The sequence below is a fragment of the Hyperoodon ampullatus genome (assembly GCF_949752795.1).
Source record: "Hyperoodon ampullatus genome assembly, chromosome: 5".
Classification (NCBI taxonomy): Eukaryota; Metazoa; Chordata; class Mammalia; order Artiodactyla; family Ziphiidae; genus Hyperoodon; species Hyperoodon ampullatus.
The window spans coordinates 68,042,178-68,063,914 of NC_136918.1; the positions used below are offsets into that span (position 1 = coordinate 68,042,178).

Below are 21,737 nucleotides of genomic sequence, written 5' to 3' on the forward strand. Positions count from 1 at the left end.
TTACAGTCCTCATGAAGCTTACATTCTAGTGGGGAGAGAGACAGGAAGCAGAAACACTGAACTGTATAGTGTGCAAGGTGGCAGGCAGTGTCCTGAAGAAAATGAAGGAGGAAGAGAGGTGTCAGGCAGGCCCTGCTTTGGTCGGGGTGGGGGCATCAAGAAAGCCTCTCTGATAAGGTGACATTTGAACAGAGACTGCAAGGATGTAAGGGAGTGAGCAGTGTGAATATTTGTTCTAGGAGACAGTAAGTGCAAAGGCCCTGAGGCAGGAGCGTGCTTTGGTGTGGAGAGTGGCTCGGAGTGACAGGAGGGCAGTAAGTGTGGGGAGGCTGATAGAAGCTGAAAGTAGTGGGGAGCCAATGGAAGGAGTCTACATGCTAAATTGGAGACGCTTACGAGATAGTTCCAGTTTAAACATGCCTAAAATCAGATGTCAACTCCTCTCTTACTTCCAAGCTTATCTCTAACTCTGTACTAGCCTGAAGGGCTGATGCCGGTCAAGCTCTACCTTGGGGATAATGACTCCAGCTTAGTTCCCTACTCCTGGCCACCGTGAAGGGCTCTTCACTGGGGGCTGCGGCCGTCCAGCTGAGACGCTGGCCTACGTGAGGAGTAACTAGTGAAGAGCTCATTCATGACCACCTGTGCCTCAGTCCCTTCTTGTCTCCACAGATGGGGAGCTAAGAGAGTCTTCCACCGAGGAAGCGTCTAATCAGGGTAAGAGCGAGGCAGTGCCCTTGCCCTCTCGTTTTCTCTAATTCATCCCGTTCTCCCTGTGCCTGTGGTGTGAGAGGAGGATTCTGAGAGCTGTTGCTTCTGTGCCAGGAGATCAGCTAAAGACTTAAGGTGCCAAAATGGGGTGCATGGAAACTTAAGAGTCGCTTTCAAGCTCGTTTTCATGCCTTTAGACCTACAGCGGGACTCACAAGCATGATGCATCATGTGGCACTGAATCCACTCACGGAGATGTTTAATGTATGTTTGAAGTTCCTTTTGGTTGTGAAGCTGGAGATGGGGGTTTGAGTGATTTACCCTGTGACTGACTTACGCCAGTACATGTGTGACCATATCTTTTACAGTTGAAGAATGGGAGGGTAAAGAATTGCCTACAGATCATTTTAATTCAGGTATGAACTGATGTTTTCCAAAATATTCTCATTATTGCTGAGGGACCTGTACCTTTGAATTTTGTAATCTGGTCATATCTTATATATTTATTAAAACAATTTTTGTCTGAAAATGCCAGTCACATTCCTATAAGTAAAACTTTTTCTCTATCATTTAGAATTTAATGAAATCCAATCTCACTGTGAACACTGTAATGCTGAAAATGTAAGTATCTTTTAATTATGAAGGATGATTCTTTAATTTGCTTTATTTAAGAAAACAGCATTTACTTATAGGTTATATATGTGCTTTTTCTCCAGAAACACAATGAACTAGTGACCCCCAGGCTTCTTTCCCGGGGACAGTTTTTGTAAGTAATTGTGAATGCAGAAGACATATCGTCAGTAATTTAACTTTCTACATAATTATAACCCCAATCAGGGGAAACACAAAAAGCATAACTAACTTTACACATTTTATGTAATTACTTGGATTGTTTTCTTTGATAATGCTTCAAAATGTTATAGAGTTCCCTTAGTGCTTTTGAGTGAAATTAAAAACAAAAAAATGAATTGAAAAATAAAATTTTCAGAAGTCTTCTCCTAACCAAACATCAGGACTAAACAGGTGTTCTTATCTATCCAATGCAGACTGAAGGTGGACACAGAGGGAACTTACCAGTGCATGGAGACTGGTCTGATATTTGAGGTTAACAGAAAAGTTGACATCAAGTATTGCGTCCTGTCCTGGAGCAAATACGCAGACCTGGTTGTGAAGCCCTGGGTGGTCGGTGGACCCTTGTTTGATGTTAAATGTGACCCAACCTGTCTTACCTCCATTCATTTTCCACATTCCCTCTGCTTGGGTCGTAAGTACTCGTTTGCTAAAAGTTTAGTTAGTGTGTGCATGTGCATATGTGTGAGAGTATATGTGCAACCCATACAATACCTGGAATACTGATTCACCTTCATGTGTTAACAGACTGCGATGCCAACATGATGTTCAAAGTCTTACATGTTAAAAGTACTGGGGCCTTGTTAGAATATACTGTGGACCATTCTGCAACCCATGTCAAATGGCACGTGAGCTCTCTTTCTCCTGTGGGACCTGTTATTCAAAGCGAAGAAACAGTATTCCACCACGGGGCCGTGATCCTGTACAAAGCCATCGACCATAACCCATCCTTGTCTTTTCGAGTGTACATAGCAACCAATAATGAGTCCTTCATCAAGGTAAATCAATGAAAGTGAATACTAAATGTTGAATACTTTGTGTTCAGACTTTACACGACATCTGGGTGGGTCCTGTCCCTGTTGATTTAAGCGTCACCCACAGCGGGTCTGATTTGGTGCTCGCCCAAAGAGGTCATCAGGTCAGTGACTAGGTGCATGCCAAGTCCTCAGATCCATGGAGTACAGGTGTTTATACATGTAAACAGTGTCGTGAAGATAACAGATAGGAAAATAGCGCTCCAGAGGTGGGGATGGCGCAGACAGGCAGGCCTGACCTTGGAGAGGGTTGCCTGGTGGGCAGCCTAGGCCATCTGTTCTCTACGCCTTGCTGCTCAACATGTGGTCTGGGGACCAGGGGACCAGGGGACATGGAGACCAGCAGTGGCTGGCTGACATTAGCAGGGAGTTCGTTAAAATGCAAAGTCTAAAAAAAAAAAAAAAAAAAAAAGCAAAGTCTCAGCCCCACCCAGACCTGCAGACCCAGAACCTGCACTGGTCAACATTCCCAGGTGACTGGGACGTTAGAGTTGGAGAAACACCTGCTCTAGATAGACTGGGGAGCCGTTTCAGGTCTTTGGGTCAAGTGTAGGGCGACTGAAGTTTTCTCCTTGGCCTAAAACTCCATCAGTAAGATGGATCTCTTAGGGTAACTCATTCCAGAGCAATTTTTTGGATAAAAATTGACCTTGGGTTCAACATTCTGGGCTTTGTAGCAGCAAATGTTCATGAAGCACCCAATATGTTTAAGGTAGAATGGCCTGAGGGGAGGGGTGTGGATATTCATAATGGAACCAGTTTTCCAGAACACAGAATAAGGCCATGATGTTTAGCCCATTTTCTGCACTGTATCCATAACAGAGAATTGAATCTCTTTTCGTAGGCTGACACACTGTCAATACAGTTAAAACGACTTAGAGGTGGATGGAGCACTGAAATATAGTAGATAAAGCAGTGACTCAAAATTATACTTTCAGATTCAAAATTAAGGTTTAACAGAATTGGAAAAAAGTAAGCATTAGAGCTATAATAAAGTGTACTAATTTATGAGTTATAATTTGAGTTATAGAATTTATATCAAACTACCTACTCCCAGTGGTTTTAGGTTGTAATATTTCCATGCTTTAAAAATATTATACTGATTTTAATTAGCAATATGTATTAAAGTATAAAAACTTTATTAAGTAGTAGGTTCTTAGTTTCCTCCTAAGCAAGTAGAATACACTTCCTATAGTCTCATTAAAGATAATACTTTCCGTTGGGAAAGTAGTCTTTAAAACGGTATAAAAATAATCACATCTAAAGTATGATTAGTATAGCACAGGGCACTCTGCTCAGTGTTATGTGGCAGCCTGGATGGGAGGGAGTCTGGGGGAGAATGGATGCATGTATATGTATGGCTGAGTCGCTTTGCTGTGCACCTGAAACTTTCACAACATTGTTAATTGGCTATACTCCAATATAAAATAAAAAGTTAAAAAAATGTATAATTAGCATAGATTTGGAATAAGTACTATTATTTTATGAACTTTATATTTTTTTAAAGTAAAATCAATTAATTAGAAGAGCGTTATTCCACACTTCCTGGGAAGCTAGGGTAGGGAGCTGATTGTATCAGCAAATGTAGAAAAGGATGCCACCAGAACAATGGAGAGTGTGACATGCATAAGGCAGGATGTCCTTCCTGGCTGATGTTTTATTTTTACACCTTTCTTCTTGGGTTGATTTTTTTCCTACGTAGGAAAAGATTTCCTGAACTCTGCCTCAGGAAACCTAAATTTCATGTTCGGCTGTACAGCTGCTTTACCAAGGGAGCTTGGGCCAAAGGTTACATTAACCTCTTGGGGGCATTCGAACATTACATATAAAGTCAGTGTCCCCTCTAGGCCCATGTCAAAGGGATAGTTGTGAAAATAAGGATGGAAACAAACTCTGAATAGGCTGGAACCATGTACAGTAAAAGAGTTGCTCTCTGTTCACACGATGGGCATGTAGTTAGTAATACAAATGTGTAATGCTAGTGCTAATTTAATTTTCTCAGATTCTTCAGAAGCAGATTTTTGGTGCCACACAGGGTATAAGAGTTGCTTTTGGCTGTAGTGCTTTCGCAGGAAGATGTTTGGTGATCTGGGTGCCGGAAGTGCAGATCAAAGGCGACTCAGCCTCTGTGCCTTTTTTCCCTTGTGAGCACTGTGAAAGCTACTCCCCCGCCGTCATTCTGTAGGAGGAAGTGAAGATAATGCAGCTGACACATGCACAGCCTGGCTCTTAGGTCTCTGACAGTTGTTGCTGATGGATTTCGAAACCAAAACCTATTTCCTCCTTTAGGATATTTCCAAGGCTGTAAAGCACTCCTCTAAGAAATTCATGAAAATCGACAAGCCTCCTGTTTGCCAGAAGCTGTTGCAGAATGGGAAGAAGTACAGGCTGATCAGTGAGCCAGAAGCTGAAATCACCCCCGAGGTAGGTATTTTAAAAACCACCTTGGAGTAGTAGCAAAGATGTATATTTCTTAGATATGGTGTTTTGAAGATATTCAGAATAATGCATTTTGTTTTCCTTTTTTATTTCCCAGTTTCTAAGAAGGCAGTTGTTTTGCTGAACTTGTTGTTTATTCCAAAAATGCAGTTGAATTTCAGGATTTATCTGGAGTCATTGGAAAAATAGACTATCCAATCTCTTTCCCTTTAAAAAGGTTTTAAATGTTCTTGCATTTTAAATTAAATTCTTTAAGCAATGTTAGCAAGGGATATTGGGCTTTTCTTACTGGAAAGCGTTTGAAAAATACTTATTAGGACAAATTGTTGTTAGATTTGAATGATTCACTGTACACACCATGACATTTGTAAGTGATCTTGGTTTCTCAGAAATGGCTTAGTTTATTTTTAAAACTTATTTTCATTATGTGCTCTGAGCATATGCCACAGCTTCTCTAGTCTGGACGACTGCATGGAAATTCCTTTCGTACACCTCCTTTTGTTTGTTTGTTTGTTTTATAGTTTATGAAAAGTTGAAAACATGTTTTGATTCCATTAAATTAAAATGTGAGGCAAGAGCGCTAATGGCAGTGGCCCATGTTGTCCTGTTTTATTATATTATTAGGGGCCTCGTGCCCTGTAGAAGCAGTCAGGTTGGTCAGACAGTCTTCTATAACCTTCCTTCCTTTCCAGTTTCAAAGCATCTCTCCACACCCTTTGAACCATTTGAGCCTTACAACAACATGGCTGAGGAAACTAATGTGCAAAGCAGGTGGGCGATCTGCACACACCTGGGCATTGGAGGGCTCGCCCAGGGCCCCGACTGCCCTTGGCCTCTAAAGCCACTGTCCCCACACTGGGATCTGAGAGGCTGATTCTCAGCCCTTCTAAGCTGATCAGGCCCTGGCAGATGGTACATCAAAACAATCACAAGAAGCAAACTGCAGCCTTGTCTGGGAAGTGGAATTAAATTAGAAGGGTGTGCTTAAAGCAGTGATTCTTGGCCTTTGCTGCATAGTGAAATTCCCTGAGGAGCTTTAAAAACATTCCGTGGCCTGGGTCCCACCTCCAGAGATGCTGACTTAATTGGTCTGGGAATGGCCTGGGCATTGGGCTTATTAAAGCTCCCAAGGTGACTATAATGTGCTGCCACGTTTAAGAACCACTAGGAGAGGGAATAATACGTATTGAATGGATGGATGTGCCCAGCAAGACACTGAGGGGGTCCCAGGAGTTCATTCTTACAAAAGATGTTGATAGCTGGAGGGCTTTAAATAGTCTACGTTCTGTTAACCACATTTCTGGCCAATAAAATGGGGATAATCTCCCAGGATTGCTGTAAGGATCATACCAAGTAATGGTTTGGGAGCACTCTGAAAGTTATCAAACTGTAAATATAAGGTGTTCTTATTAGTTTTATACCATTAATGATTTGCTTAACTGACATTGATCAGAAGTGCCTATTACCAGTCAGCTTGAGATAAGAGCTAAGAATTAAAAAACAAATAAGTCAGTCTTTTCCCTCAAAGTGAGAGAAATACTCCATTCATGAAAAGAAATAATTTTAACATAATGTGTTACTATAGAGATGGGTACGAAGTGCAGTGGGTCTCCAGGAATGCTTTTCACATGGGTGATGTTTGTTCTGGGTTTGAAGGGTGAGGGATTCCCTGGAAGCGATGAGCTTTCCGAAGCTCTCCCGGAAGAGGGGCCGGGGCCGCAGGTGTCTAAGTGAGGGGGCGGGGATGTGCAGTTGGGCTGGAGGCCCCAGGATAGTTCTGGAGAAGCTGAATGTGGGGGGATTTAGGAGGAATAGGGCCAGGAGAGGGCGCTGTCTCAGCTTTGTAGGCCCTGGTGACTGACCCTTAGAAGGTTGTGAAGATAATACTAGTGACTTGGAACGGAAAGGGAGGGGGACAGGTTACGACCACCGGTTTGTGATGGTGATGCCCAGTGCAGGTCACTGATATTTTTTCAAAGATGTATTTCTCCCGCCAGCCTTGCTAGCCAGCCTGGAGAGCAGCAGAGGAGGTGGAAGGCAGGAGGCGGTCTGTGTAGTGGTTAAGAGCTCACACTCTGGAGTCACGAGGTGTGGATTCAAATTCCAGTTCCGCCACTTCCTAGGTGTGGACCTGGGCAAGTTCATACGCTTCTCTGGGATTCTTTATCCATAAAAGAGCGATACGAGGATTTGTTGGGGGACGGCGGTGTTCACTGAGGACACGTGGATAAAACGCCGCACATAGTTCTGTAAATGCGGAATCAACTGCAGATTGGAGAGTGATCTAGGAAAAAGGTGGTGAGGAGTTTAAAAGCACCTGGGATAGGGTGGCTGATGGGTGAGCACAGGTGCCATTTGGGAAAGATGAAACGTTGAAATCAGGAAAGGCTGAAAAGTATCACCTTAGAAAACTAGGGCCACGGGACTAGAAGCTTCAATGAGGTAGAGAAGCGTTTGGAGTAAGAGTAAGGAAGGATTAGAAGCAGGAAAGTGAGAGGATGTATGATGAAGGAGTGGAATTTCCAAGGTCAAAATTTCAGTGAGCGTTCAAGCACTAACCCTTCTCATCGCCGTTATTCCTTATCTGACATTTTATGTTGTTAATTAACGCAACTTTTAAATTTCAGAAAATCACGTTTGTTTTTTTCTTAAAAGGAAATTGAATTTGTGGATGGTTCACTTTTAAAATTGAAAAGTTATAGTGAAGTGTATTTGGAGCAACCAGTGGAGTTTAAATTACTTTTGGTTGAAATGGATTCCGAGGAAATTGTATGGAAAGCAAAACTGAGAGAGTGTGAGTGTTTTGTATCTTGAATTAAAACTCTGTTTGGGGGTTGAGGGTGGGGGGCAGGTGGCCTGGGTGGAAAAGCAAATAGAGTAGTTGTCTGTCCCATCACTGTAATATTAAAACATTCGATTAAGAGAAACAGAGGCCCCAGCTCCTGGGCAGAAGTGCCGGCTCTGCTTCTCAGGCACCCACCGTCCAGATCCCCAGAGTCAGTGGGTGCACGGAGTCCATATTTGCTCTCATGTCTTTATACTCCAGAAACGAAACCCAGTCTAATCAGTTTGGAATTCTGTGCTAGTTTACACAGGAAGCTTTTCTGTAGGTGTGACTCCTGTTCTCAATACTATACCCTTAAGTTAGCCAGTTTGAAACAGGCCCTTTTATCCAAACTACAATTACTTAGCTGGGAAGAGTCCTAGTTGGGACTGTGTATTGGGGATTGTAGTATTTTTGCTCAGTATTCATTAATATGCTCAAATAAATGGACCTGAAAGATGTTACTTTTTAATCACAGCAAATGCCACAGGAATAAAGGTATTTAACATGTAGCAACCTGAATGACAGATGTTCTTCTAGACTAAGCCTCTTGGCAATTTTAAAGACCACTTTTTAAGCCTTCTTTTTTTAAACTTACTTAATAATATTCTGCATTGTAAGATGGTTCTGGTCTCCATTATTTTGGCGGCCTAAGCTAACAATGAACTGAAATTGCGCATCACTATTAGACCTCTTCACTAAAGGAACCTGCAGAAGGCCTGCCTGACACACAGGCATCGGTTAGAGCAGGGACTGAATTTCACATGGGACAGGTGGTGTCGAATCACAGGTGAAGTGTCCAGAAAGAACCCCTCAAGTACAGAATGATAATACATATATGAGATTCTTTTACGTGGAGTACATACAAATACACTTAAAATTTAAAGATGTTTATTTTTATGGCTTCCTTCTCCATATGGCACATGATGCCACTGTTCTATTTACGGTAGTTCCAGATTTAAAGAAATACGGAGTGAATGACATTTCACCTGGCAGATGGGTATGGCAGATACCATGACAGTGGGGTGCAGATGACTGAAGTTTGGGAAACACTTGTCCCACAAGACGTGTTAGAAGGAGTACTTGTTATTTATCTCAAGAGTTCAAGCCCAGTGCATTTGCATACATACCAAGTTAAAACCCCAAACTCATATTTGAACTTTAGAGAGGTTGCCAAGACCCTAGGGTTTCAGGTGCTTTCATAAATCGTTGCTTTACTTCCAGTTTCAAAACCACTTTTTCCAATTGCTGCTTATTGTAATTTAACAGGTGACTGGGTTCAGCGTGATCAGAACCCGAACATTTCGAAAAGCAGCACAAGTGGTAAGTGCTCGTACTGGACTCGTTAAACTCGTCTATTCCTTCCATTCACTAGAATTTTATTTATTTTATTTTATTTTTTTAAAGAAGATGTTGGGGGTAGAAGTTTATTAATTAATTTATTTATTTTTGCTGTGTTGGGTCTTCGTTTCTGTGCGAGGGTCTTCTCTAATTGTGGCAAGCGGGGGCCACTCTTCATCGCGGTGCGTGGGCCTCTCACTATCGCAGCCTCTCTTGTTGCGGAGCACAGGCTCCAGACGCGCAGGCTCAGTAGTTGTGGCTCACGGGCCTAGTTGCTCCGTGGCATGTGGGATCCTCCCAGACCAGGGCTCGAACCGTGTCCCCTGCATTAGCAGACAGATTCTCAACCACTGCGCCACCAGGGAAGCCCTAGAATTTTAATTCTGCTGTGCAAATACGGTAACGTTAAGGACCTGTTCAGTGTTCCATAACTCTTAATCATCAGAACGACCTTTGAATCCATTTTCAATTTGTTTCTATCTCAGTGATGATTTTTTAAAAAAGAACTCTTGTTTGAAGATGGGTAGATAATAAGAACCCTAAGGGAAAGCCAATTTTTGTTGTTGTTGTTGTTTTTTAAAGGTAATAGGCGGCGAAAAATGAGTAGCAGCTTACCTGATGAAGTGGTCTATGATAAAAGAATGAAGCAGATTGACGCTTCAGGTTTGTAAAAACGTAATCCGTGGCTATCAGTCGTTTTCCCTCGTCTCCCCCATTGACTTTCATGCAACACATGTGCTTTTTGGGTCAGTCCTCCTGGAGCCACATCCTAGGTGTGCGTGCCCTCCCAGATACTTTCCCCCTGTGTCCCAGCTCCTTAGGGCTGGACAAGGGTCCTTCTTGGTCTGCCTCAGCTTACTTTTCCAGCTTGGCTGCCCAGTCCTCCCCTTCACTCGGTGAAAGTAGAATGGAGGGCCAGGGGAAGCTCCTGCAGCCCGTAGGGACAGGGGCCGTGGCCTGTCCATCTGTGCATTTTCCCATAACACTGAGCCTGCAGCCTTTTATGTAGAAGACAATGAATATTCATTGAAGGAGTAAATAATGAATGTCCATGTGTGCATTCACTGGCCTCAAAGTTATTAGCTACTTTTGGGGGAAGGAGCCGCCAGCTCAGTTATTGGAGACAAAAGTCAACTTAATTTCTTCCAATTAAATGGCAGAGACCAAGGCTTGATAGTTGTGAAAATACAGTAGAGATTTAAACATTTAAAAACAATACTCCAAGGAGCCAGAAGATGGAGTATGTACCTCAAAATTCAAGTCCAGCCAGAATTCACAAATTTAAGTTAAAAAACCCAGACTCAAATTATATGAGACAAGATCTCAAGGCTTTGGGGGCCTCATGTAACTCCCCAGATTAACCCTTTCATCAAAATACCTTTTATTCTACCATTGTAAGAAGGTATGAATCTCTAAAAGCAGATAAACTCTCTATAGACTAAAATAAGCTATTCTTCACATGCTAGAGCAGGAGGTTGTGAGGATGACATATGTCTGAGTTTACTGTATGTCACTAGAGAAAAGTTTATTGTTTCTATTTAATGAACATCAAAATGAGGCTCTGGAGTTATTTTAAAAGCTAACCAAATTGGAATACAGTATTTTTCCAGTTTTATCGAGATATAATTGACAAAATTGTGTATACTTAAAGTACACAATGTGATGTTTTGATGTATGCATATATTGTGAAATATTTACCAATCAAGTTAATTAGCACATCTATTATCTCACATAGCCTTTTTTTTTGGTGGTAGTGAGAATGCATAAGACCTACTCTCTTAGCAAATTTCAAGTGTACAACACAGTATTATTAACTATAGTCACCATGCTGTGTATTAGATCCTCGGAACTTATTCATTTATAACTGAATGGGAAACAATTTTATATTAAATTGATATATAGGAAACGTTTTTTCTTGCAATTATTTGGCTATTTAAAATTAGCTCCAACAGCAAGTAATTAGAAATAGAATTAAAATGATCAAATACTACCTAGAAAGATTAAGATTTCCAACCTTTTTAGAGTTGACAATGTAGTAGCGAATAAATTAATAAGATTTACTTAAAAATTTTTTTTTATTTTATATTGGAGTACAGCCAATGAACAATGTTGTGATAGTTTCAGGTGCACAGCAAAGGGGCTCAGCCATACATATACATGTATCTGTTCTCCCCCAAACTCCCCTCCCATCCAGCCTGCCGCATAACATTTTGGGGGCTTTGGAGATGGTCCTGAGAACTTACTTTTTTTTTTTTTTTTTTTTGTGGTACGTGGGCCTCTCACTGTTGTGGCCTCTCCCGTTGCGGAGCACAAGCTCCGGACGCGCAGGCTCAGCGGCCATGGCTCACGGGCCCAGCCACTCCACGGCATGTGGGATCTTCCCGGACCGGGGCACGAACCCGTGTCCCCTGCATCGGCAGGTGGACTCTCAACCACTGCACCACGAGGGAAGCCCTGAACTTACATTTTTGACAGATCCCATGTATCAGGAGACCACTAGGGGGCAGGGGCCATCCCTCAGAACCCATTCTTCAGTCTAGAACGTTAGAGACGAAACTGAAGTGCATTAGGGTCCAATACAAACGTTAGGTTCACTTTAACAGATTGTTGGCTGTAGATGAGTGAAAGCCTCATGGTCCTGGAGGAGGGGCAGGAAGGATTCTTCCTCCCTCTTATTCCTTCTAGTGTCACCTCCAGTGTTTGTAAGGCCTTGAGGATCCTTAACCGAGACTCTGTACCCCATGAGCTTTGCTGCACCGTAGCACAACCAGCTGAAAAGTAGGAACGTAGAAAATCCACCTTACTGCTAGGGCTGATATTTTTTATGGCACCAGTGGTTTCCATTGGCAAACATATACCCTTCCAAGATTATGACACTGTTTCTTAGTGAGCAACAGATATTACAGATACCATCCCCTGGCTTTTCTGTGGAATGTGCTCTTTCCCCTAATGCCAGGAGATGGTGGAATGGAGACTGCAATTCATATCTCTTGCTGTTCTCTTTATTGACCACTAAAGGTAGCATTCTGTATGTGGTGTTAACACTGAGATGAAGTTGCAGAGCTGGGCAAGGGCAAAAGCTGTATATTTTTCTTTTTGAGCCACGTAAATTATTTTTGGTACCTGATTTTTTTTTTACTCCAACCTAATTTGTGCTGCTTTATAAAACAATTTCATTCCCTGAATTATTGAATTATCATGTGAGCATTATACCCCAGTTTAATGTTGTATGAAATTGTTCCCTTTGGTCCTTAAGAGAGTTGGGAAAGCAGGGATTTTTTTTGACACTTAAATATATTTTAAAAGCAGTTATCAAAGTTTCGAATCATGGTTTCTTTTTTTATATAAAGAGAATACATTTTCATTGTAAATGGCTATAAATGAAGTGTTTAGAGGAACAACTGAATTCTTCATGTGCTTTTAGATGGAGTGAAGACTAAAACCTTGTTAACAGACGCTCAGTTGATTAACCTTGCTGAGAAGTTGGGGAAGGAGTGGGTAAAGATTGCCATTGCCAACCTGAAGTTGAAGATTAGCGATATTGATGCGATCCTGGAGAAGAAAGAAGATGTCACGATCAATAAGTTCAGGATGCTGAAGAAGTGGCAAGAAAAGGAGCAGAGTAACGCCACAGCTCAGAATTTATGGAACTGCTTGAAAAACGTCAGTTCAGTTGAAGTCCAAGATGTGCTGAAAGGTAAGCAGGAAGTTGTCTTAGTCATGTACTTGAAATCAAGCTGTGTCTTTGCAAATAGCAAATTTCTATTATAGAATGTGTTGCGTGTGTATTTATAAGCTCGGGTTTAGAGAACTGTGCAAATGCTGTAGCAGTAAGCATGTGGGCTGCCATAATCTAAGGAAAGGTGACTTGTGTATGCAGTCAGGAAGTGTTCAAATCCCATCTCAAGTGCTGGCTAGGTTTGTGACTAGGCAAAAATTTTGTTTTTTTTATTGAAGTATAGTTGATATATAATATTATATGTCACAGGTGTGCAATATAGTGATTCACAGTTTTTACAGGTTATACTCCATTTATAGTTATAAACTACTGGCTGTATTCCCTGTGTTGTATGATATATCTATCCATGACTAAGCAAATTCCTTACCTGACTTTAAACCTCTATGTTCCCATCTGTCAAATGGATGCAAAACCCCAATGTCCTTGGTCTGGTGTGATAACGAAAAGAGGTAATGCGTGTAAATCTCCAGGCAGGTAGTGAGGCTTAGGCAGGGACCTGACTGGTAGCATTCATTGATCCTTCTAGGCTTTCTGTGGTGCTGAAGCAGTGCTCCAGGAGGCCACTGCGTGGCACTAGTAAACCTCCAGCAGCAAAGAAGGGAAGGGAAAGAGCAGAACCCAAGAGAGAGCTAAAGGGAGTTGTTTCTGGTCTCAATCCAGAAAACCACAGGGTTCCTTCCTTTGTTTTAAGCACTTCTTTTTTTGTGGCTTGACTTACTTATTAGCACATTGTTAGAATCAAGGTCAAACCAATTCACAACTTTGGTTATTATATATTGTTACCATGATTAACAAATGTGGTGTTACTTCTCAGAAGCCTCAGCAAATCAGAGAGAGGTTTTTAATTGGAATTCTATTTGGACTTTTTATTCCTTGAAGAATGTAAAAGTGTATCAGCTCCCCAAAAGCTTATATGAAAAGTAAAAGTCTGGGGCGGCGAACTCTCAGGATGCTGTCAGGTGTGATGGGCAAGCTTTCTGAACTCCCCCACCATTGTTTGGATGCAAAAGCTGCAAGCAGATAGAAGAGCCAGTTTTTCAATATCAAATTTTTCATTCTTTTTCTTGGGTATGTTGAAATTATGTAAGTCACTGAGGCCCACATGTGGAAATCTGCTTATTTGCATTTAGGCACTTCTGCCTCTGGACAGTCTGGCCTCTGTGCTGTGATAAGGAAATAATCACAGCCTCTTCCATCAAAGGAAGGCTTGGAAATCTGACTATCTCACAAATCCTGTAGAATGGGTTGTTATTTTTGGTTTTCTTTTTCTCTGCTGTTGACCTCACTAGACGCTTGACTTGGTGACAAGGGTTTGTGACATTTTTTAGCAGTGAAGGGGATCATAAAAGCTTCTTAGTCCATTCCCCTTGTTAAATAGGAGAAAAATCTTCTGTGAGTTAAAAACAAACAAACAAAAAGCCAAAAATTTACCTCATGTAGCCAGAATGACTGGTTAATTGGCTGAAGTTTGTTTTTTTTTATCAGGACGTTTTAGTATCTTGTAACCAAAACCTTAAAAAATTGTACTGGTTTATCTTCAGCTCAGGAAAACCCAGCCACTCCCAGGAATTCTTTTTTGAAATGGACAAGTGACTTTCTTTAAAAGCATGTGCCCTTTCCCCCCCCAACAATGAATCTCTGAATTCATTTCTCTATTTTGTTAGGTTTCTTACAGGAAACGTGAAGTTTGGAAGATGAGCTGAAAAAGGAAGCTTCAGGAACTTTTACCTGCAAAGACCCTCGCCGTGGTAATTGGGTGTGGACTCCGGAACCTAGAGCTGCACAGCCTGTGGAAGCAGCTCCTTTCACAGGCTGCCCACAGCTCACATTATTCAGGGGCAAAGGGAATGAAATATTTAGAAACCTTGAGGAAGACAAAAAACCTCTGCAATATCAAGATTTTTTTTTTTTTTGTACCTCCCACTCACACCCTCCCACCCGCTTCCCCACCCAAACAAATACACTTACAAAGGGTGCTTAAAATGACCCAACCGCAGTCAGGTGAGAAATGCGATCGTTTTCCTTTTGGAGTCTGTGAACTATGAAATATATATCAAGTGTTTGAAACATTTTTAGCAGTTAAGTGTTGGAGTACTTAAATGGCACCAATTTCGTTTAGCTTTTTTCCTAATGACATTAATAATAAAGAGAGGTTCCTGTTCTTTTAGCTCCCACGCAGTCAGACACTTATGTGCCTCCAGGTACAATATGTCTTTTTATGTGAGGTGTGATTTCCATGTCTCACATTACTAACCAGTCTGGCTAGTGGTCTGTTAAACCATTAAACCAATCATGTTACCTGGTCCTAGGGTGATTAGAAAGGAATGTAATCCTCTCCCCATCAGTGTTGGGGCAAACCCTCAGAGGTGATTGCCTCATCTCACTGGGCAAGTTCAGCTGGGTCCGTCTTCAGAGTCCCTGCGGGTTTCATCAACCTTCTGAAATCACCAGGCCAAACACTACATTTCTTGACTTTGGCCCCTGGGTCATTTACTTTGGGGAGGGTTGGCAGGTGGGGAGCACAGGAATGCCACTCAGAAATAGCCTTAGCCAGGACCAAGGGGAAACTGTCATCTCTTCTCAAAGAGGACTTGCCCCAGGGAATCATGGGCCATATTGGCTCTTGTTAATGGGTGAAATCTTGTTTTTTTTTTGGTATGTATAGATGCTGTCACTCTCCCAGAATTATGCATGTGGTGATTAACATTTTGGATATGTTAACTTATTTGAAGAAACTATAAATTACCATTAGTCTCCTGTAGACATTAGTTGGAGAGTAAAATTCAATCTCAATGAATTAGAGAAACACACTTTAACTATAGCTTTGCCTGTGAAGAACAAATTGACTTTATAGGGAAGAACGTATTTCTAATGGTCAGGGATTCTGTGGAATTCAAATCAATGTCACTTTATGAGTTTTTTTTTAATTGTTCTATATTTTAGGAAACACATGGAGTTTTAACATTCAGAAGTGTAAAGTACTTAAAGGACTTGATTTTTTTTAAACGTTTATTATTTTTTTATAAGTTGTTTTCCAAAGAAAAGCATAATTTCAGAAGTGCTTTGTATATAAGCTGCTTTCCTAACAATTTCCAACCTTTTTCCTACTATGGATAAAGGGAAGAACAATAAATCTGCATTTGTACAGTGCTAATATGTCTTCTTTGTATTATTATTTACTGAAACATTACTTATTAAAGCATCATATTCCTTGGTTACTATTATCTTGGCTGTTTGGGCGTTAGTTGGTTTTGCTCCCAGCCCCAGTTCTTGGACTGAGGCCGAGTGAGTGTAAACCAGGGTAAACTAACCCAGGAGTTTGCACAGATTCAGGAGAACCTGCACATCCCCTAACCCTCCTCACTCCAGGAATGATTTAGAGTGTGTCTTCTCCCCGCCCTGTGGATGGGGAGGTATGTTTTTAATGTAAAACCAGGTGTATTCATAATTAGTTCCTTACTTGTGCATATCTGTTAACAGGATTTTTCTGCATATTGGGGGCACATATTGTTCTTTTTTTGGATTGCTTTAGGGGACAACCTTTTTTCCCTGCTTCATCATGTGGAAGTGTGTTTCCACTCCATTTTCTAAAGAGGCCACTGTATTTGCCGATATTTTAAGAGTGCTCTCACGAGGACAGTGGTTTTCAGCGGTTGGCCCAGCCTGTTGGTTGGCCCAGCCTGTTGCGTTGCTGGAAGTCCTTCTTGGGTTGAAGCAGCACACTGCTTGCTGAAGGTGGGGATTCCAGACTGCCTGGGAATGCATCTTTTCCAGCCCACATTCCAGGGCTTGAGCATTTCTGTCAATGGCTCTGTGGCTGCTGATACTAAAACAGAGGCCCTGGGGTTGAACTCTGAGTGCAGAGTTCTGAAGTTCTTCCTGCTTTTTAAACTGGGACTTCCAGCCTTGAGCCTCCAGAGGATTTAGATCTAATTTATTCCAATCATGATGGAAATTTCTGGTTAAACAGCCTGTAGTTAGACTGCTATCTTTATTCTGCAGAAGTACATTCTTGCTGTTTGCTGTAACCTTTGGCACGAGTTTCATTTTTAGAAGGGGGTCTGATTTATGCATTTATAGCAGCGTTTTCTTTTCAAGCAAGTTGAGAAATCTAAAAGATCGTTTTGTGACTTATAAAAACTTAACTGCGGGGAGGGGCTTGGCTGAGTTCTGTTCTTTCTTTAGCTGTAGGAGCCTTTTGTGAAAGGAAATCTCACCTGGAACCTGCATTGGTAAAGCGTTCAGAAGTGGAGCTGCTCTGCTGGGGGGTTACTGAGGGCTGATGAGGGGTCATCGAGGCACCCTCCTGGACCCCTGACCCACTCCTGTCGGGGGCAGCGTGGGAACCAGCTGATAAGATGACTGCTTGGGTCTCTGGGAGCTGTCGTCCAGGAGTTTGTATCTACGATGTCTGCAACGGGAGGTAAACCCCTTTCCAGTTCACCAGTGATGGATGTTTGGGCGGCACCTTGCTCCTGAAGGGATCACATAATGCCAAACCATAGACATGTAAATTATTTAAATCAACAGGCTTGTGGAGACCTTCCAGCCTTCCTTTCCCTCTGCAATGATGACAGCAGATGACAGCTGATGCTCCATCAGCCTGTGTTCCAGAAGAGAACCGTGAGAGCAGAGGCCCCAACTGATAAGCAATGAGCATGTACCTCAAGCAAGAAATAAACCTTTGTTTTAGGACAAAAAACCAAAAACAATGAATGAATTGTTAATGAATTTTGGATTTTCCCCCATTCTAAGCATGTATAATGGTTTTGAGCCAAGCAAGCATGTGCATTTTACAATTTTTAACTTTTTTTTTGTAATTGGGAATAATTTGATTTTTAAAGACTAAAGACTTTCTTATGTATTCCTAGATTAGGAAAAGAAATGAGAAACGTGTGGAAACCCATGAAGATTTGCCTTTCTCTACCATTTTTGAGTGCTGGGGCCTGAGCACACAAATACTTGAATAACATGACATTTCCTGTACTTGAAGCTCTCACAGTGTAGTGAGGGAGAGAGGAGAAGCATAAGTAACTATGATGCTGTTTGCATGGTTGTGATGAGTTATTGTGTGACCTTAATACGAGAGGCAAAGGATCCTGGGGTTGTGTGCATAGGCCAGAGTCAGGCCGCCTGGGTTCAGATCCGAGCATCTGCCACTTACCCTGTAAGTGTCTATGGCCTCTTGGTTTAGTTTCCTCATCTATAAAAAGGGGAAGGTAATAGCACCTCCTCCTAGGGTTTTTGGGAGGATTCTGTGCATTTGTGGTAAACACTTGTAGAAACATGCCTGGCACTTAGTAAGCATTAGTTCCTATTGCTTCTGAAAAAGGTTATGTGAGTGTATTGTCTCTGATGTTACATTGATGTCATAATTTATACTCATAATTTTAATATCATACTCAAAGATACATACATGCAACTAAAGTTTTTGACTTGTTCTGACCAAATACATTTCAACCGAAAAGTTGATACAATTCAGTTTTTGGAAAATTGTCATTGGATTTTTCTTTTCTTTTTTAACATCTTTATTGGCGTATAATTGCTTTACAATGGTGTGTTATTTTCTGCTTTATAACAGTGAATCAGTTATACATATACATATGTTCCCATATCTCTTCCCTCTTGCGTCTCCCTCCCTCCCACCCTCCCTATCCCACCCCTCTAGGTGGTCACAAAGCGCCGAGCTGATCTCCCTGTGCTATGCGGCTGCTTCCCACTAGCTATCTATTTTACGTTTGGTAGTGTATATATGTCCATGCCACTCTCTCACTTTGTCGCAGCTTACCCTTCCCCCTCCCCATATCCTCAAGTCCATTCTCTAGTAGGTCTGTGTCTTTATTCCCATCTTGCCTCTAGGTTCTTCATGACCTTTTTTTCTTTTTTCTTAGATTCCATATATATGTGTTAGCATACGGTATTTGTTTTTCTCTTTCTGACTTCCTTAAAAGTTTTCTCAGCTCAGACTACTACAACAAAACACTGCAGACTGGGCGGCTTAAACAACAGACATGTGTTTCTCACAGTTCTTGAAGTTGGGAAGTCCAAGATGAGGGTGCTGGTGGATTTGGTGTCTGGTGAGAGCTATCCCTGGTTTGCAGCAGACCACCTTGTCACTGTGTCCTCACGTGGAGGTTGGGGGGAGATCTCTCCAAGTCTCTTATAAGGGCACTAATCCCACTATGAGGGCTCCATGCTTATGACCTAACCTCCTAAAGGCTCCATCTCCTAATACCGTCACACTGGGGATCAGGGCTTCAACATGAATTTTAAGGGAACACAAACGTTCAGTCCACAGCGATATTGTAGGTGCACTTTGCCTTAAACTAGGAAGCCACAGTTACACTAGGTAAAACCAAATGTTTAGTCCTTAAACAAGGACAGCAACTGCATGGCCCAGGGTGACATGGCCAGGGGGACTCACAGTCTCTGTCTGTGCTGGCTTCAGACAAAGCTGTTTTTCTCTCCTCCCATGTTTTCTTTCCTCCTTAGGGTGTCCAAGGCCCTTGTGCATCTCTTGAGTTTTCCCAAACCCACCTTTGGATGTCTGGCCAGACCACTCCCCAGAACTGACCCCTTTCCCCAAAGCTCTCGGCTCTCAGTAGGGCAGCTGTCAGCTGTTTTTTATGCTAATTCTCTGATTCAGTCATTTTTAGGTGTGAGAAACACTTAAACATTTATTTCCTTTTTTAAAAAGTAATTTGTTATCAAATGTCTCTAGTAGGCTAGGTCTGGGGCCTGTTTTTAGGGGGGACCTCGGTCTCACCAAGTTACTTTGCTCCCACCTTCTGTTCGTGTCTTGCACCAGATGGCCTCCTCTGCTGAACGCCCCGGATAGCTGAGTGCCCCGGAGGGACAGGGCGTCACTGAGGTCTTCAAGCAAACAGTCTAACAATTTAAAAAAACTGGTGTTAGGCACTGACTAGTTGCCAGCACTGTACTGAGTGATTCAGTCCTCACAATAGTGCTGTGAAATAGGGGCTACAGTTTTCTGAATTTCACAGATAAGAAAATAGTAGCAAAGAGGCTTTAACCGATTTGGCCCGGTCACCAAACCCAGAGGCTAATAATCATTGTCAAAGATTGCTCACATTTATTGTGTACAGATTATGTGCCAGGTGCAATGCTAGTGCTTTGTAGGAGTTGCTCCATTTAACCCCTGATCGATCAGATCAAGGTTCTAGTAGTATCTTCACTTTCTTTGTTGTTGTTTTTGGCCGGGCCGCGTGGCTTGTGGGATCTTAGTTCCCTGACCAGGGATCGACCCCGTGCCCCCCTGCAGTGACAGTGTGGAGTCCTAACCACTGGACTGCCAGGGAAGTCCCTATCTTCACTTCTTAGAAGGGGAAACGGGTAGGGTGAGGGCAAAACAACATGGCCACATCATACAAGTTATAAATGGCAGACCCAGGCTTAAAACAAAAAAGCCAGAAAACTGGCCATGTAGTGAAGAATGGAATCAGTTGTGAAGTTGTTTCTTGGGCCAGTCATGTTTTTGTTTTTGTTTTTGTTTTTGTTTTGCGGTACGCGGGCCTCTCACTGCTGTGGCCTCTCTCGCCGCGGAGCACAGGCTCTGGACGCTCAGGCTCAGCGGCCACGGCTCACGGGCCCAGCTGCTCCGCGGCACGCGGGACCCTCCCGGACCGGGGCACGAACCCGTGTCCCCTGCATCGGCAGGCGGACTCCCAACCACTGCGCCACCAGGGAAGCCCCAGTCATGTGTTTGAAGCATATGTCATGGCAATTTCTAGAACGAAAGCGACCCTTTGTGTGCCACTTTGGCCCTTTGTATAAACCCAGTCTGTAGCACAGTCAACAGGCTTTCCTCTCCTTGTTTCTGGGCACAGACAACAGACAAGTCGCCATTTGATGGGTGGGAGGGGGGAGGAGGGGGAGGAAGGCAGGGTCGGGGCGGGGATGGCAGCAACTCGACAGCGCCAGCTTCATCAAAGCCATGAGTTCTCGCCACAGTCGAAGCTGCCGACCCCAAAACCGATACTTAAAGGCAAGAAACTCCTACCTGTGAATCACCTGCCAGTCATCCAAGCTTGGGGAGGAATTCCTAAAGAAAAGAAGGTATGTGATGGGATCCAGCTTGATGATTTCTATCTAATTGTACATCAAGTGGGGTGAGACTCTGAAAAACGTGTAAGTTTCCCCACACGTGAGGACCTGGGGTGGCCATACACACTCCCCTCCCTGTTTACAGGGATAAGAATTGAGCTCTGGAGGGGAGGATTCACATGAGGAAAGGTAGGGGGGACAGGACGGACTCTGAATCGTTCATTTCTTACGACCTTTTCATATTAAGGAGGAATGTGATTATCAAGAGTTTGAAAATTACATGGTATTCCATCAGGTAAATCTTCTAAAATTCTCATGGTTTAAAGAATTAAAGGGCTTCCCTGGTGGCGCAGTGGTTGAGAGTCCGCCTGCCGATGCAGGGGAAACGGGTTCGTGCCCCGGTCTGGGAAGATCCCACATGCCGCGGAGCGGCTGGGCCCGTGAGCCATGGCCGCTGGGCCTGTGCGTCCGGAGCCTGTGCTCCGCAACGGGAGAGGCCACAACAGTGAGAGGCCCACATACCGCAAAATAAATAAATAAAGAAAGAAAGAAAGAAAGAATTAAAAAGCACATCTCTTAAGCCAAAGGAAGGCAATTATCCATGTGGTTCAGGCAGAAGTTCTATATAATTTAAAGCAAAGGGAGAGTTTTTCTAGTTGTAATTTAGAAACAACTTCCCCCTGAGAGCCCAAAGGGTCACAAAAATTAGAATAATTTGACTAGAAGACCTCTTAATGATGCTTTTCCCAGTTGGTGGTTATTATTTTGTATTTGTTTAATGTACAGTATGTTACGGGGCTGTGGTTAATAGGGAAAAACATTTTTATGTATTTTATTTTTAGATTCAGATGTTGAACAAAAGTAATAAAGTATATTCTCAAAAACTAACTCACTCAACGGCCTCAGTATTAAGTCAGATCTAGCCTTATGAGGCTCCCTTTAAAATATGAGATTA

At 42.5% G+C, this 21,737-nt stretch overlaps 1 protein-coding gene across 1 annotated transcript; it reads left to right on the forward strand.

The window, feature by feature from the left end:
* Positions 1-7,526: 7,526 nt before the first annotated feature.
* On the forward strand, positions 7,527-17,384 carry LOC307053679 (uncharacterized protein). The gene is made up of 7 exons (XM_079705182.1): positions 7,527-7,608; positions 8,908-8,961; positions 9,562-9,642; positions 12,404-12,676; positions 14,383-14,466; positions 16,904-17,141; positions 17,249-17,384. Exons 1-5 carry the CDS (start codon positions 7,566-7,568, stop codon positions 14,400-14,402), a joined length of 471 nt encoding a protein of 156 aa, XP_079561308.1. The 5' UTR covers positions 7,527-7,565; the 3' UTR covers positions 14,403-14,466; positions 16,904-17,141; positions 17,249-17,384.
* Positions 17,385-21,737: the final 4,353 nt, after the last annotated feature.

Coding starts and splice junctions, on each gene's coding strand:
- LOC307053679 (XM_079705182.1), top strand. CDS start 7,566: ATGGATTCCGAGGAAATTGTATGGAAAGCAAAACTGAGAGAGT. Junction 7,609..8,907: donor GAAAGCAAAACTGAGAGAGT/GTGAGTGTTTTG, acceptor GTAATTTAACAG/GTGACTGGGTTCAGCGTGAT. Junction 9,643..12,403: donor GAAGCAGATTGACGCTTCAG/GTTTGTAAAAAC, acceptor ATGTGCTTTTAG/ATGGAGTGAAGACTAAAACC.